This window comes from Mustela lutreola, chromosome 6, assembly GCF_030435805.1.
Source record: "Mustela lutreola isolate mMusLut2 chromosome 6, mMusLut2.pri, whole genome shotgun sequence".
In the NCBI taxonomy this organism is placed as follows: Eukaryota; Metazoa; Chordata; class Mammalia; order Carnivora; family Mustelidae; genus Mustela; species Mustela lutreola.
The window spans coordinates 8,888,521-8,904,901 of NC_081295.1; the positions used below are offsets into that span (position 1 = coordinate 8,888,521).

The following is a 16,381-nucleotide window of genomic DNA, read 5'->3' on the forward strand; positions in this document are numbered from 1 at the left end:
GCGGGGGGGGGGGGCCCAAGCGCCAGTCTGTGACCTCACCTTCAGCGCTCATCCACGGGCCACATTCACACAGGAATAAAGACATGCTTTGTGTCCACTTGCTGAAATCAAGAAAGTTCTACTTTTGGCCCTAAAGCACTCATGCCTGAATGGCCAAATGAACACACGCAGGAGCAAACAAATGCCGTAAGAAAGGACTGAGTATGTAAAATTCACTAATATTTACCAGAAAGGAAGTTTCACAATGAAGCCATTCCCAAGTGTAAGTTTGCCATAAATATTTATTCACTTTTGATTGAATACAATGATCATTCTGTCGTCAGGGGTTCCTGTGCTCATGGACACAGTTCCAGGATCTGTTACAGAGTTCTAGCTTTCCCTTTGAACTTCAAGTTGTTTTTATTTTACAAATATGTACAATCTTTTTGTAAAAAGGCAGTTTTCAGTAGCAGAAAATTCTGTTTCACTGTGTGGTATCATAGTTACCAGTATATCTAAAACATGTCAAGTCAACATGAACAGGGTAACAAGATGTCACAGACTAAAGCGACTTCCCTTGGGCCTGGGGAAAAGATTCGTAGCTTTTTTCCCCCAAAAGTCTAACCTCTAAGGCAATTGGTTTTTAAAATCCTCAAAATACATAAATATTCTTTAGTGACTTAACTTGTACTCACTAGATGTCCCTTTTCACCATCCTGTCTCTGAGCTTCCATGGTTTTCCCTGGGAGGAGGGTTCCAGGAAATAAGTCACTGATCATACCGTGACCGACTTAACACAACTGCACCTTCAGTAAGTAGTTCATGGAATGCTTGAGGCTGGTGACAGTTGTCTTGTAACCTGCCCATTTAGTGGGCTGGTAGTTTACGTAATGTCTCTAAGCTTTTATTGCAATCTTATTATGTACAGGAACACTCTTGCAAACTTTGAATATATTTTATATATCCCCTTCTCTAGCCTTTCAAATGGGGCTTAAGAGAGAGAAAACTGCATCACTTCACTGCTGTAATGATTTAATAATAAATCAAGCAGACCTATTACCCACACGGATAATGATGCTCTCCCTAGGGAAGCTGAATACGTGCGGTCATCTTCCAGGTTCCCCTAGACTGGACCAGTGTAAAAAATTATCCCAAAGATGATGTTATTCAAGCCATTACCATGGAAGAACTAAAGTCAGCCCTTTGAATTTACAACTGAAGTTTGCAAAACTGATACTCTCCAAGAAAAAACAAAACAATTTTCTTGCTACTGTCTAAAGTTTCTGGCAGACTTTAGTGTTTCAACCTAATACCTACGGCATATATACTACATGCTAAATGCTGTATACTTTAAGCAAATTTTTACATGGAGTATGTAATATGTTGATACACATGACACAACGGAGACTGAAAATGCAGGATTTAACGAGAATCATTTTCCCCTTACATACTTCCTTTTATCATTTTTTGTTTCCAACTTAGTTACAAAAAGTAAATAAATACTCCCATATTTTCATTTCAGTGACTTGATGCCATGAAGAATCAAGTATGATGGTATCGGTCATCAGTTTATAATATAATTATACTACAGAACGCAGACAGGTTAAAAAGTTCTGATGTGTATGGCTAAATGCCTCAAATAATTTACATTTACTGATAAATAACAGCATTCCAAATTATGGACATTTAATAATTATAACTTGTAAACTATATCACAGAATACATTAATTAGCACAAGTTTTCATCAATTTACATTAAATTATACTTAGTAGAAGTTGAAAAAATTTGGTAAAAGAAAAACTTTTCCAGTACCTTGGAGTACACAGAATCAAAAAAGTCATCACACCATTGAAAATGTAAAAACCATGTAAACTTGAATTACCCTTGCAATAATAACAGTTGTTTTAATTCAAACTTTTATATTTACAAGGTTTTAAAAACAAATGGAATCCGTATTAAAGGTACGTTATCACTAAAGTTTAAACTAAACAAAAAGATGTGAAGTCGTAATGAAGTCTCTCGTGAACCTGAAGAAGGGCCCAGCCTTACCTAAAGTGGAATCCAATTTTGAGCGATTGAGAGTTAATGCATAGATGGAGACAAGGCAGGTCCTGCTTGCGGAGCGGCACAAACCTCTCCTACCTGCTGCGTCTGCCCCGACGCCGTCCATCAGGGGCTTAGCTGTGACCGTAGGTCAATGGTTCAAGAGAGACGTTACTTCAGAGGAAAGGGAAAGGAGATCTCTACAGCGGACTTCTACGCAGTCTTTGACGTAAAGGAACTGGCAGCTCTCCGGGGCCTTCTATGATGCCACAGACTGAGCAGCTGGAGACAACCTTCCTCTCTGAGAGCAGGCCCTCTTCCCTGGCCGCTGGAGGGCGGGGCACGCTTCCCAGCAAGTGACCTTCTACCCAGGGATGTGCTGCCATGAGTCATCGAAAATGTTTTCCTTCCTTTTATCTAGGCTTCAAATGTGAAACTGAAAAACTTTTTCACAGTAAAGAGTCTAAAATATATCAACCCTTTGTTTAGCTTTCACACAAAAAAATATTCCATGGGGTGTTCTCTCTAAAGGAGTCATAGAAATGACAGCTTACAGGAACTGCGGCGGATCCTCTCTTCCCAGCCACAGTGACAACCGTTCACATTCATGCACGTACCCGCTCACACGCACACGCGTGTACACAGTCTCTTGGAAAACTGTGGCAGCAAGACCTCTTCCCTGGAGCTGGCACTCGTCAGTTATCTTACCCTTTCCTTAGAAATCTCAGCCAGTCCTCCTCTGAGCCCCACGACCCGAGCTCTGCCCGGTGGTGGTGGTGCAAGACTAGAACCTGCTCGCCCACCACTTCCTAAGCCATTACTCAGGCATTTCACACCAGCGACGGGAGTTACTCGTCACCTGGGACACTTGGTTACCAAGTGGGGAAGGACTCGATGGGGAAGGACTGCCCTCGTGAGACAGGCACAGAAATAGGCTTCCCTTTGAGCTTAAAGGGCTGAAACTGGCACAGGGCAGTGAAGAAAGAGGAGAAGGCCACCATGCCGATGACAGCATTCATAAGGGCTTTCTTTCCATGGACTCGGAATCAGCAGATTATTGAAACAAAACAAAACATAACTCTACTAAAAACAGGAATAACTACCTCCTCATCACTAAAAATGAACTCTTTCTCATCTGAAATCTTTGAAAAAGGATTTGGCTGTTTACACTTATCAGAACCTCTCTTCTCAAATGCAGCCAATCTAAGTAAATTTGGCCCAATGTTTAAATTTCTCCTTGGTTTTCGTTTTCCTTTCAAAAGTACATAAACAGATGAGGACCAGGAAATCTCTGCTTACGAGACAAGCCCAAACACCAGCAGGAGCGGGGAAGGCCAGGAAGCAGCGCCTCGGCAAAGCGTTGGGCCTCCAGCGGCCCGGGGCTCAGTCGCTCTCGGAGGCCTCCTTGTACTGCGCCCGGATGGCCTGGCCGTTCTGCAGGGGCATTTCTTCATAGTCACTCCTGTCACAAAAGAGACCCTTGATGCCATTCGGCTTTTGATAGCTCCTCCTCTGTTCTTCTCTTCCACACTGATGTGCCATTCTGGCAAGAAGGTGTTTCACAGCCCTGCGCTCCCCATTTCTTATCACCCACGGCCCACCCTCGCCCCCCAAGAAGCACCGGGGCCCACCGCCAGGAAGAACAGGTCCTCCTGTGGTCACCGCCCAGGCTGTGTTCAGAAAAAGGGAATACCATTCAGTCTAGTCAGAGCAATGTGAAAACAGAACCTCGTGGGATCGCAGGACACTCCCAGGTGAAAGAAACATCATAAAGCCTTGAAAATCACTTTAGAATGACTGGCGGCCTGTTCAGTAAATGCACAAGAGCAGGCCGAATGCTCGGGGAGGCGGTGACTCACCCGTAGATCACGTCATCGTCCGAGTCATTCAGCATGGAGAAGGCAGGGTTGTCTTTCAGCTGGGACTCTGGAAGCCAACAGAAGCATTTTTATGCAATTAGCCCGGGCAGGTGGGCTGCTACAGAGAAAGGAAAGAAGCCCAAGAGTGCGATTCCAATCCCAGCTTCCACCGTTCATTATCTGTGGGGTCTGAACGAATCCTCTCACATTCTGGCTTTCCCTGAATGGCCAGGGTGCTAGTACTCAACAGACTTGGTGTCACACGGCTGAGGGACATGCCTGTGTGCCGGCCCCCTCTAACGGATGCTCTGTTCCCTTCCTGTGCCCTAACGAGGCAGCTCGCGCCGGGTTCTCACCACGACTGGGCACCCCCCCCCCACCCAGCCGCCTACCTCATCCCTCGGCCAAGGCTATGGGGCCCAGCACTGCAGCCGCAGGGTGGCTTACCATACAGGGCGTTCTTCGATGGAGAATACACGAAGGCCAGAGTGTAGAGGTAAAAGTTCAACAGGCCATAGAAAGATAAGAATTCAGCTGGTGATACTGGTCAAGGGAAATGAGCAGCGCAGGAACACCCCGTATTTGGACATCTCAGCTGGGGTCTTTGCTCTCGATCTGGCTGCCCCCTCCACCACCAGCCGTGTGGAGGTGGTGGTCCACCGCTCACCACCAGCGAGGACCCAGACAGCAGGATGCCATAGGGCAAGCCCACAGATGAAGGTCACTGTAACCTTTCAAGGTCATCTGTAAGTAACAGGTGCACTGCGCTCTTTTCTATCAGTGGAAACCCCTGGAGGTAGCAGGACCTGACATGATCAAGTTACGCACAAAGGGCAGGAGGGCCCTGCGCGCAAGTGGGTAAATCAAGACTGAAATGAAGACCCGGACCAATCTCTCGAACCAGTCGTTCTTCGTCTTCTCAGCATAACAAACCCCTCTGAGAAGCTGATAACAGGTTAGTGTGAAATCCAGCCACTAAAATTTGAAAAATCTTGCATTGATTCTAAGCATGGAAGAGGCCCCCAAGAAAGAAGCTAAGATGTAAGGGAGTAACTCCAAAGCGCTGATGGACACCGTCGCTGAAAGGGGGCGTGGCGAGCCCTGTCGGCGCGCGAGGAGGAGTTTCGTGGGGGGACAAGAAGCCCCGCGAGCCTCAGGCACACGTAGAACCCGAAGGGCGTCCTGCCATCTTATGAGTCCTTTCTGGGGACACAGGTTTAAACTGCCCTCATCGCCACAACCCGTGGATACAGCAGCTGGACACATCTGGGAGATGGGGAGGGAGGACCTCACATCGGGCTCCGCCTCCCCTCAGTGTTCTGCGGGGAGAAGAGGCACCTTGACAGCTGCGAGGTTCCGCAGGGAGCTTGGGTTCCTGCAGAATCCCCAGGGACAGGAGAGCAGGGTGGCAGGGAGGGCAGCTGGGGAGCGTGACTCCCTCGGGACCGAGTGGCCCTGCCAAGTCCGAGCACTGCCCGCGGGGGTGAGCCCTGCAGCGCGCGGCCGGCCTCTCCCTCGCAGCGGCAGCGGTTGGCCCCGCGGCCACCCCGTGCGGAGCGCGCCAAGCCTGAAGGCTCCCGTGGGAAGGATATAGTTCTGGTAGTGCGTGGACAGTTCGGCTACGAAATTGTCTTGCAGTACTTGCGCTCCAAACCGTAAGTACAGGATGACGATGCTGGAACAAGGGGAAGGGACAGTAAGTAAACACAGACGAGGACCGGGCAGAAGCTCCCAGAACTCGAACCATCCTCCCCGCGCACGGTCCCTTCACTACCATTTGCGCGCAGAGCGTGCGCGCCCCCGCCCCGCGCCCCCGCCCCGCACCCCCGGCCCGCACCCCCGCTGCCTGGGCTGTTGGGCCTCAGACCCGGCGCCAGGGCCAGGGCCGCTGCTGGGGCGGAGGCAGCGAACCGTGCCACAGACCATGTCCCCGCACCAGGGGCCTCGAAACACCCGTCGGCACGTTCTCCTCGCTTCCGCCTTAGACCTCAGTCCCAAGACCAGCTCCGACCACCAAGGACGAGGCCCTGAGGTAAGTCCGCCTCCACCCCTCCCCCCAGGCCACGTGTCCCTCCGCGGGCGCAGCCACTCCGGACGCTCGTGGACAAAGGAATGAGGCCCCTGGAAGTCGAATAAGAACGACCGCAAGGGCAGAACGACCTCTCGGACTCACGGAGGCCGCTATAGTCTCCCGCTCCCAGCCTGTGGATTCGGACCGCGTGAGGGTGAGGACATGAGGGGACGTGAGGAGTGTGTGCGTGCGTGCGTGTGTGAGAGAGAGACTGTAAGTGTGAAGGGGGTGTGAGTGGCTGTGAGAGCATATGAGAGGGTGTGAGAGTGTTCTGAAGAAGGGTGTGAGTGTGTGTGAGGGAGTGTGAGGGCCGTGAGAGGGAGTGTGTGCAGGGTGTGTGTGTGTGAGGTGGTTTGAGTATGAGGGGGTGTGAGAGTATGAGGGGGCGTGAGAGGGTGTGTAGGGGTGTGTGTGTGAGGGGCACTGTGTATGTGTGAAGGGGCGTGAGGGCACACGGAGGGAGCGCGTGTGGGAAGCAGAGCCGGCCTGTGCGCCAGGCACTGAGGCAGGGCTGCCTACGCGCATGCGCACTGCTGTTTCCAGGAGAGTGCAGATGCTGAATGAAGCAAGTCCCCGCTGAATTCGGGCAGTGAGCAATGAGCACGACCCGCAGGGGAAGGGACACGTGTGCCCACGGGATGCCACAGCTCAGGCAGCCGGGGACCCTGGAGACGCCCTGCAAAGCTGACCTCTTAGAGCCTCCCTGCGGCTCCTGCTCAGGCAGAGAGCTGGCAGCCATTTACTTGCCTCAAACCGCCGAGAAAAACAAGTGACTAGATTTTCTTCTCTCTGGACTTGGATTTTAGCAGAAGGAGACAACCAACCAACAACCCAACAACGGATCAGGTATGCGTTCACAGAAACCTTATCACCGGGGCCTCAGCCTCCACAGCCTCCCGCTGAAGTGTTCCCTGCCCTGGGGGCACCGCGCTGCAGTTCAAGGACCCCCATGGTACTGAATTCAAATGCACAGTCCTCCCCCTGAAGCACCAAAAGAACGCCAGGTGCCAAGCACACTCACGTGCTATTCTAGTTCTTGACCTGGCGCTGGGCCATGGCTGCCCCAGCTACACGGCGCCCACAGAGTGAGGAGGAGCGCCAGCAGCATGCCCCGGGGAGCTCAGTCCCTGCAGTCCCCGCACCGCTTACAGCACATGAGCTCTCCCGCGGCTACTCAGGGTCTGCCCTGTGCAAGGGGCCCCCTGACCTATTAAACAGATCTGGCTAGAAATGCTCTAAAATGAACTCTGTAAAAGGGAAGAAAAGATATTCATGACAGGAAAATACAAATGCGCGGCTTCAATTCTTTCAAGAAATAAAGTCTTCTTACCTAATGACGAGCACTACAAAAGTCAATGCAGTCAAAAATTTTAACCTGAGATCTGAAAAAGAAACAAATACCCCATTAAATCACTTGGGACGTAAATTCCACTCTCATCTCAGGGAGCTTAAAAATAAAGACAAAAAATAAAATCTCTGGAACAAAACCCCACCTCCCTCTGGACTCTAAGCCTGTGTGCACCTGAAGCCTAGAAGAAATGCTGTCCCACCTCCCCAGAGTCAAGGAGGGTCCCCAGAGAGACCGTAGCCATTGTTATTTGGTTGCGACAGATTGAGGGAGAGAAACGTAGGAGATCAGGTGAGTTGCCCTGACCCGGGAGGAGGAAAAGAGCCCCAGCCACATCTTCCACAGGGAATAATTCTGGAAGGATCCAGGCAGCTCCAATAGCCACACTGGCACCCAGGGCTCCAGGGGACCTCTACACCACAGGGCTCCCTCTAGTGCTGGCCTGAGGCACTGTCTGAAAGGTCCAGAGTTACCCATTTGGCCCTGTTGTGGCTCCCCGGAGACCAAAGGCACTGGTCTCCCCAGCATGAGGGAGTGGGACAGGTCCCCATCCAGGTCAGGTCTCTTGCTGGGTGGACTCCAGCCACTCCTCCCATGGTGTGAGGTCGACTCCTGGCCCTCCTCACCTCGGGCCATTCATCATGGGGCACTCACCTACATAAGGCATGTGACGTAGCTCAGAACAGGCCCGCACTATCAAGAACAGAAGGTATAAAACATACACAGCCGCCACGACCATGAAGAAAATCTTCATTCCCTAGAACCACACAAGATGAGCAACTGAATAAGAACAGGGGCTCAGCACTGCTGCTCCTCCCAACACCCCCAAGTGGGGGAGCTGAACATTTTTAACAGGAGCTCAGAATCCTGAAGGTCACTCTGTAACACAGACATGTTCCCACCACTGCGACTTGCTTATCTAGACTCGGCCTCTCATCCTGTCTGTGAGCACAGGTGGCTCCCCAGGGAAAGCCCCAGCTCTTGCTGGTCACGTGAGCCAGAATCCAAGCTCCTTCCATGATGCACGGAAAGCTCCTGGCACAGGGCCTGGGATGTGGCAGGTGCTCAGTACACCAGGGGCAGGTCTTCAGCTTTTTTCAGTTTTCTGGAGGTCTCTGGTGACAGGCACAGGCCACTGGCTGAGAAGGGGAGAGGTGACCATAACCACGGTGACAGCTGCCTTGTTCAGGTCCTTCCGACTGGCGGCCAAGGGCTTCTTGTTCCTGGTCAGTTCCACCCGCACAACCCCTTAGGAGGGACCGCAGTAGTACCCTTTCCATAGAGGGAAAACAGAGGACTCGGGGCCGAGGGGGGGGCGGGGGGGCCAGGAGCACAGGTTTGACCCACAGGCTCTCCAGGGAGCTGGTGCACTGGCCCAGGCACTGGCCCCATGTGACCTCAGACGAGACCCTTGACTGCCCTCAGTTTCCTCACATGAAAAATGAGGGGACTGGACCAAACAAAAGCTCTAACAGATGAGCACAAACCTGTATTGTTTTATCTAAACCCGGGGAGTCACATTCAACCGACAGCCCCCCATATCATCTGTCACTGAGGTCTGCAGAATCTTCCCTGAGAATATGTCAAAGCCGCTCTCCCCCCCCACCCCGTCCCTTCCTTTAGGGCCATGCCCTCAAGGAGAAAAGGCTGCTCTGAGGCCCAAGCCCTCACACACATGGCCACAAGCCTGCCAGGGGTGTCCAGTGCCTCCCTCAGGCACAGCCCCCACTGAGCCTGCCCTGACCCACGTCTCCTGCATGGCTTCCTCTGCCTGTGGCCCCACCCAAGTCTGCAACAGCACCTCCCTTCCCAGGCCCAGCATGCCTCCCCTCTTCTCCAGCTCCAGGCGTACCCCTGCCCCCCAAAAACTTATTAAAGCATTATAAAGCTAAGAACAAACAAAACACAAATAAAGGCCCCTCTGCCCCCCAGTAACTCGGGCCCACTGTCCATAAGGACACAGCCGGCAGGACACTGCACTTGGCTCTGTACTTTCTGCTAAGCATTTTCTCCCTCACAAGGTCCTATATGCTTTAAGGACCAAGACCATGGCACACTGCTATAAGGCATACACTGAGAAACCTTCAGAACTCCTCAGACTTCTAAATAATGGGATGGAAAGGCCACTGGCACTCCCCCGCTGAAACCTGGCTAAGAATCAGGTGCTCATACTACTTGGTCTGACATGTGTCATCTCAACATAAGGGACACATCTTTCAAGATACCATCATTCACTAAACCTCCCTCTTTCTCAGAGGTCAGTCCCTTAAAGAACCATATATTCTACCACTTCATGGAAGCTCTGCAAAGTGTCCAGAGAAATGTTGGACATCACCCAAGCTCAAGACTCAACTCTGTGCCTCTGGGATTGTCCTGCAGGAGGCGTGCCTCCTAGACACCTCCCAGGGCTCCCTCTGGCCCCCAGCCCCTCACACATCCACACCCAGACTCAGCAGCCAGCTGTGCCCAGGAGGCGTGGCCCTGTGAGATGCCAAGGGATGTCGAGAAACATCCCTTGAGGGAGAAACTTTCCCTCGAGGGAGACTCGAGGGAAAGCCACGTTCAGAGCTGACTGCCATTTGCAGACCTCTGTGTCAAATAAAGACACTGGACCCCTTTTTTGAAAGTACAAAGTATTCTAAACTGGTGAGAGCACAGGGTCACCCAGAGTGCTGGGCGCTGTATCTGCCTGGCCTGCAGGCCCACACAAGCCAGCCTGGCCACTCCATTCATTCGCTTGGAAACCTTTCTCGACTTGAGAATGAAAATGAACGAAAACGTTTGTTTAATTGCTCTCCAATGGTCCTAAAATCTGACACAACCATAAACCAAGGAATGGGAGCGAGCATTTTTTTTTTAAGATTTTTTATTTATTTGTTTGAGAGAGAGCCGGTGTGTGTGTGGGGGGAGTGTGTGTGGGGGGGGAGAAGGGTCAGAGGGAGAAGGACAGACAGACTCCCCGCTGAGCAGGGAGCCCTACAGATGTGGGGCTCAATCCCAGGACCCCGAGATCATGACCCAAGCTGAAACCAAGAGCTGGATGCTTAACCAGCTGTGCCACTCAGGTGCCCCAAGACCTCCTTCTTTTAAAAAGAGTTTTAGTGTTTATAAACAAATATTACCTCTAGTCCTAGAAAACTAGTCTGGACATTGAGCAAAAAGACGTATTAGGTGAAGAATGTTCGTTTCACACCAGACAACCGCTTTCCAAGCAAGGGCAATTTCTACCAAATAGTCTTTCAAACTTTTTTGTTCAAGATTTTATCTGTTGGGGCTCCTGAGTGGCTCAGTCAGTTCAGCATCTGCCTTGGGCTCAGGTCATGGTCTTGGAGTCCCAGGATGGAGCCCCACATCCGACTCCCTGCTCAGTGGGAAGTCTGCTTCTCCCTGTCTCTCAGCCCTTCCCTGCCCCCCCACCTTCTTTCTCTCTCTCTCTCTCTCTCTCAAATAAATAAATAAAATCTTTTTCTTTTAGAGACAAGCAGGGGGATCTGTAGAGGCAGAGGGAAAAGTAGACTCCCTGCTGAGCAGGAAGCCTGATGGGGGCTCGATCCCAGGACCCCAAGCACGACCTGAGCTGAAGGCAGACACTTAACTGACTGAGTCACCCAGGTGCCCTGACCACTTTGTTTTTAAAAGCTGTTTTTCATCCTACTCACACATTTTTCCAAATTTTGCACCCATGAACATTCTATAGTCTCTTCTAGCCAGTTAGCAAGCTCATGTCAGCAGCACAATTTAAGTTACAAAAATCAGGAATTTTTAAAAATAGCATTTAAAAAAAAAACTCTCAGGCATCATTAATAATCCTTACCTGGAAATTGCCTGTGTCAACTCGATACTGGTACATTGGATCATGTAATTCATTAACTCTGAAAATACAATATTATGAAAAATCATAGATCAATAATTAGCTTACTTTCATTTGGCTTTTTACAATAATCTTTTAACAGAGGTGCCTGGCTGGCTCAGTGGGTAGTGTGTGCAACTCTTCATCGTGGGGTCGTGAGTTCAAGCCCCATGTTGGGTGTCAAGATGACAAATAAATAACCAAATCAATCTTATTAACATAAACTACTTGCTAACCAACAGTAAGATTTTTAAAAAGTAATCCTAAATTTCACATTGGAAATGCATCCAGCACTTCTGTTTGCCCGCAGTTGTCTATGCTGTGAAGCTACAGTATTTTCTGTTACAAAAAGTCCCTATACTATCTCTCCTGCAACGTCAAGAACTGTTTTCCGGCAGCTTTTCAGCGGCACGTATGGGTGCTGGGAATAGACGAGCACATAAAGAAAGCTATAAAAGTCAGTGCTGACTTCCGTGCAACTCGTTTTAAAGTGGAGCCGGGTAGCTGAGAGGCAGGGGCAGGGCAAGTTGACGAGGCGGGCTGAGTGCTGTCATTACTGGGCCGTGGAGTCCAATGTGCCAAGGGCCAAAACCATAACCCCGGAATGGAACTCGTTTCTGCAGAAACTCCTACTCAGGTGCATCGAGCTGTGACCATGTGAGGCTTCTGTGGTGGCCCCATTTTACAGGACAAAACCACTAGTTACCATAAGGCCAGGAAGCTGAAGCAAGAATGGGGAGTTCACAGATGCAAGCGCAGGGAGAAACTAAAGCTTCTGGGGGGACGGGGAGCCAGGACCCCAGAGTCCCATTCCTACAGACGATGATGTCTTTGCCACTCTGAAGGAGAAATCTAAAACAACGTGCGCAGTCTTTATCATTTTCCAGCTGGGACTAGAACTGTGTTTTCTATATGCCAGTCAGGCTGAAATGAATCCTCAGTTCAAGTCACGCTATCAAGTCACCCTGGTGACAGATTCCCTTCCAGATGGGTTCACAAAATACACTGAAACGTCGGATCTGTCCACCTTTGTCAAATGCTTTCCATGCCTGAGGCTTCCCACATAACAAAATTACTCACGTCTGCCATATTCCTAGTGTGACAGAAGCCAACCACAATAGTCCAACAATGAAGAATTTAGGCAAATAGAAAGTCAAACACTTCCTTTCTCCCTAAAAATTAAAAAAAAAAAAAAAAAAAAAAAGGTAAGAAGTAATTCTAGCAAACCATTAACCCCTGGTAGACCACTCTAGATCACAGACACTCCAATCATTTCTTCACAGCATGCATGCTCCTGCTGACGGAGGCTGAAGACAGAGTCTCAAGGAGAAGTTGCCTGTAAGGGCTGTCACCAGAGGGTGGACCAGAAGGTATGGGGTCTCTGACCCCCTCTGGCAGGGCCAAGGGCGGAGGCTCACCTGGACGCGGACCCCGTGATACACACACAGCCAGAAGAGCAGCAAGGCACAGAGGAACACGGACTGGAAGAGGTCGTCCAGCATGCCTGGAAACCAGCTGTTCACCAGAAAGGAGAGCGGGAAGAATGGATCTGGAAGGCAGCAGACGGAAGGGCCTGATGGAGGCAGGCTCACCCCACCCAGCACAGGGCACCTGTCCTCTCAGCGAGGGCACAACTCACCATCACCTTCTCCTCAGTCAGAGCCAAAGAGAGGTAGTGAACTAAAGGCTGTTTTGTTTTTCAAAAAACCAAAAAGCCAGTGAACAGATTGCCCCAGTGATCATTACAGAGCACCGGCTGCTCCCGCCAGCCGCTTGCCCCACAGGCCCGGGAATCCCGGTGCTGGGGCTCTGCAAGCAAACGTTTCTGAAGCATGGGAAGAGGCACAGACAGCAGCGCCGGCTGCCTCCAGCCAAGTTTCAAGACAGCTGCGTCTGCAGCCCTTCCAGGATTTAACCACCGAACCAATCGCTCATTGGTGAGAGCCGCCAGGCATCCACTGTGTCCTGGGGCCACACAGCTCGCGCTCTGCAGGTGCTGCTACCTGTTCCTCCAGCGGCTCCTTGGCGGCCAGAGCGGCTCTGGGACGCCTTCCAGCTTCAAGCTTTAAAGGGGGAGAGCTCCAAAATACAAATGGGCACCTACCGTTGTAAAGCAGCAGCAGAGGCAAAAGAATGGACATCCACTTCTGCTCCATCCCCCAGTCTCGCATGGAAAACTTCCGGAGGGAATGTGCAAACAGGCACTACAAACCGAATCAGGAACTCAAGTTACTGTGCTTGCTTCCGCCTTGCTCAGTATCACTATCACGGTATCACGCGTCACGTGAAGTCTTCCCTGAGTGAGGGTCAGCCAAACCCGAGTTAACCCTTTGCTGCACTGACTGAGACTAAGGTAAAATGTGAATCACTGCCAAGGAGCTGCAGGTACAATGGCACAAGCTGTTCTCCAAGGGGCAGGAGGGGGCGGGGGAGACACTGGCCATAACTCCCGACCCAGCCTAGCTGCCCCCAGGACAGGCTACTTCCATCAGGTGGGCCCCACACAGCCACACAGAGGACCTCCCTGTGGCAGGCCACACGCCCCCACCCAGGCGATATCTACAGATGGCACCAGCTTCTAAGGAGGGCATCAGGGCTCCCTGAACAAACACCTCCCTGAAGAAGCTGTGTTGAGCCATGGGAGTGTCTTTAAAGTACTTTAAAACAGTACATAGTTTGTGTAAAAGACCTGGAGTTTTTTGTTTTGTTTTTTTTTTCTGTAATCTAACAGAAGCCAATGATTTCCTAGGGAATTTGGACTTCCTGGGCTGATGGGCCATTTCTTCCAGGCTATGAGGTTCAGGCTCATTTCTCTTTTTTAAGAACATCGTGTCCTGGGTGCCCACCCTTTGGGCCCCAGAGTGTGGCAGCAGCTCCTCAGACAACAGAGACACAAGAAACAGCAAGGATTTCCGCTGAGCAAACACAATCAGCAGCTCTCCACTCAGCATCAGCAAGTTCCTTAGGGGAAGCCCTGGGAGTGCCTGGGACCGCGATCTCCAGCTCTCGGCAGAGTCCAGGCTCTGCCAGTAGCTGTGTCCTATCCCCTTACCTACAGGCAGGTCCCATGTCACCACCGACTGGCACTTTCCTCACACGTCTGTCCCCAACGAGCCTATGTCCTTTTGCGTACAGTTGGACTGTGAAGCACCAAGCTATCCTTGCTTGGGTGGCAACTGGAGTGGCCCCCACTATAAAGAGGGGACATAGCTCCTGCATGGCAAACCCTCTGCATCAGCAAGGGGCAAGCAGCCAAGGGGGTGGGATGTCGCCCTTCAGATGGCGCAAAGCACCACCACAAACCCCCTGTACCTCCCCCCATATGTGTGTCAGTCCTGATGTTCTTCCTTCAGTTTTAAATTCCCATCTTCACTGACTGGGCCTCTGTGGGGATCACTTGTACTTCAAGGGTAAGCATTTTCCCCAAAGTCACAGGGTGCTTGCAGACACTGAACTCGGACCCCAAAGGAGCCAAAAGCTCATACTTCCAAACCCACTCATCTGAGGCCTTCCTCCTGAAAAAGCCCAGAGACCGAAAGGTCTGGTACAATTTTCCAAATGCAAATAACCCAAGCGTGTGCTGTTATCATAAAAAGAAGGTCATTCAAACAAGGCAGGTGAAATGGCACTGTCACTGCACCCTGATGAGCATTTACTTAAAAGCCAGGGGTCTGCCCTCATTAGGACACCACACAGAGGTCCTTATGAGCAGATACCACACATTCTTTCTGCACCACAGCGTCCGAATGTGGACATTCGGAATATTGGGTGATATCAGGTCGGCCCACTAGATGGAGCGTCACGGAGTTCAGATAAATCTCCTGTGTGGTTCACACTTTTTTATTTTAATTTAAATTCAGGTTAGTCAACATACGGTGTAAAATTGGTTTCAGGAGTAGAAATTCGTGATTTGTCACTTACATACAACACCCAGTGCTCGTCCCAGCACGTGCCCTCCTTAATGCCCATCGCCCCTTCAGCCATCCTCCCTCCCGCCTTCCATCCAGTGATCCTGTCTGTTCTCCATAGTTACGAGTCTTTTACAGCTTCCTTCCATAGTTCACACTGTGATAACCCTAATTCATAAATTAACTCAGCCCTTGTTAGGATTCTGATGTGGTGGTTGGACAAATGGGACTTACAGTGACAATGAAGGTGAGCACCACGAAGACGAATCGGAACCAAATTTCCAGCTGGGAAAATGAAGGGTCATAAGTCTTCCACTAAAATGTAAAACAGGAAAATAATTGAAAAAAATATATCTAAAAGGAAGTGTACCAGATAGTTATCTCCAGATACGATACTATAGGTAATTTTAAATGTTCTCTTTCCTTATTCCTTCTTACATGTTCTAAAAATTTTAACCCTTACTACATTTTATTTTTATATTAAAGAACACAGACTTTGAAAATCTTAATTTTAAGAGTTGGAAATAAGTTTTCAGTGGTCATCCTAAGGATAAATCTGATAGACAAATTATTCTGTAATCACAAGAAGAGCATCTGGCTTTTAAATTTCATGTCAAAAAACTCAATGCTGGGCGCCTGGGTGGCTCAGTGGGTTAAGCCGCTGTCTTTGGCTCAGGTCATGATCTCAGGGTGCTGGGATCAAGTCCCGAATCAGGCCCTCTGCTCAGCAGGGAGCCTGCTTCCCTTCCTCTCTCTCTGCCTGCCTCTCTGCCTACTTGTGATGTCTCTCTGTCAAATAAATAAATAAAATCTTAAAAAAAAAAACAAAAAACTCAATGCTGTCAGCATGCCTGTGTGGCGCAGTCATTTAAGTATCTGACTCCTGACTTTGGCTCAGGTCATCACCTCACAGTTGTGAGATCGAGCCACACATGGGGCTCCATGCTGAGTGTGGAGCCTGCTTAAGATTCCCTCTGTCCCTTTTCCTCTGCCTGCCCCCACCCTCACATGCACTGTCTATCTCTAAAAGAGAAAAATCAATACTGTCAATTCCTTCGTTAGAAAAAGCCATGCTTTCCATTAAAAGAAACAGATTTTTAAAAGATGCCAAAATGTGAGTAGTAGGATGTCCTAAAAAAAAAGACTAAGTGAAACACATAAATATGAACCTGACACCAAAAAGTACAAGGGAATTACAGTGTTGGCTCTCATGCTGATTGAGTAGATTCACTCCTATTGAGTTTACACATAACAGAGCCAAGGAGGCACACACCACATACCCTTCCAATCTCGGTCACAAGTCAGGTTTCTCACCAGACCTCA

The 16,381-nt window shown here is 50.1% G+C and overlaps 1 protein-coding gene across 8 annotated transcripts in view; it reads right to left on the minus strand.

Moving 5' to 3' along the window:
• Positions 1 to 263: 263 nt before the first annotated feature.
• Positions 264 to 16,381, minus strand: part of TMEM181 (transmembrane protein 181) — a 68,033-nt gene continuing 51,915 nt past the window's right edge. For all 8 annotated transcript variants that reach the window (XM_059176648.1, XM_059176644.1, XM_059176642.1 and 5 more), the window contains 11 exons: positions 15,293 to 15,373; positions 13,255 to 13,354; positions 12,569 to 12,699; positions 12,231 to 12,322; positions 11,115 to 11,172; positions 7,955 to 8,057; positions 7,283 to 7,334; positions 5,474 to 5,556; positions 4,329 to 4,418; positions 3,882 to 3,948; positions 264 to 3,484 (listed from right to left, as the gene is read on the minus strand). In XM_059176648.1, coding sequence (XP_059032631.1) covers positions 3,406 to 3,484; positions 3,882 to 3,948; positions 4,329 to 4,418; positions 5,474 to 5,556; positions 7,283 to 7,334; positions 7,955 to 8,057; positions 11,115 to 11,172; positions 12,231 to 12,322; positions 12,569 to 12,699; positions 13,255 to 13,354; positions 15,293 to 15,373 — 936 coding nt within the window. In that variant the 3' untranslated portion in view covers positions 264 to 3,405. The remainder of the gene's footprint in view (positions 3,485 to 3,881; positions 3,949 to 4,328; positions 4,419 to 5,473; positions 5,557 to 7,282; positions 7,335 to 7,954; positions 8,058 to 11,114; positions 11,173 to 12,230; positions 12,323 to 12,568; positions 12,700 to 13,254; positions 13,355 to 15,292; positions 15,374 to 16,381) is intronic.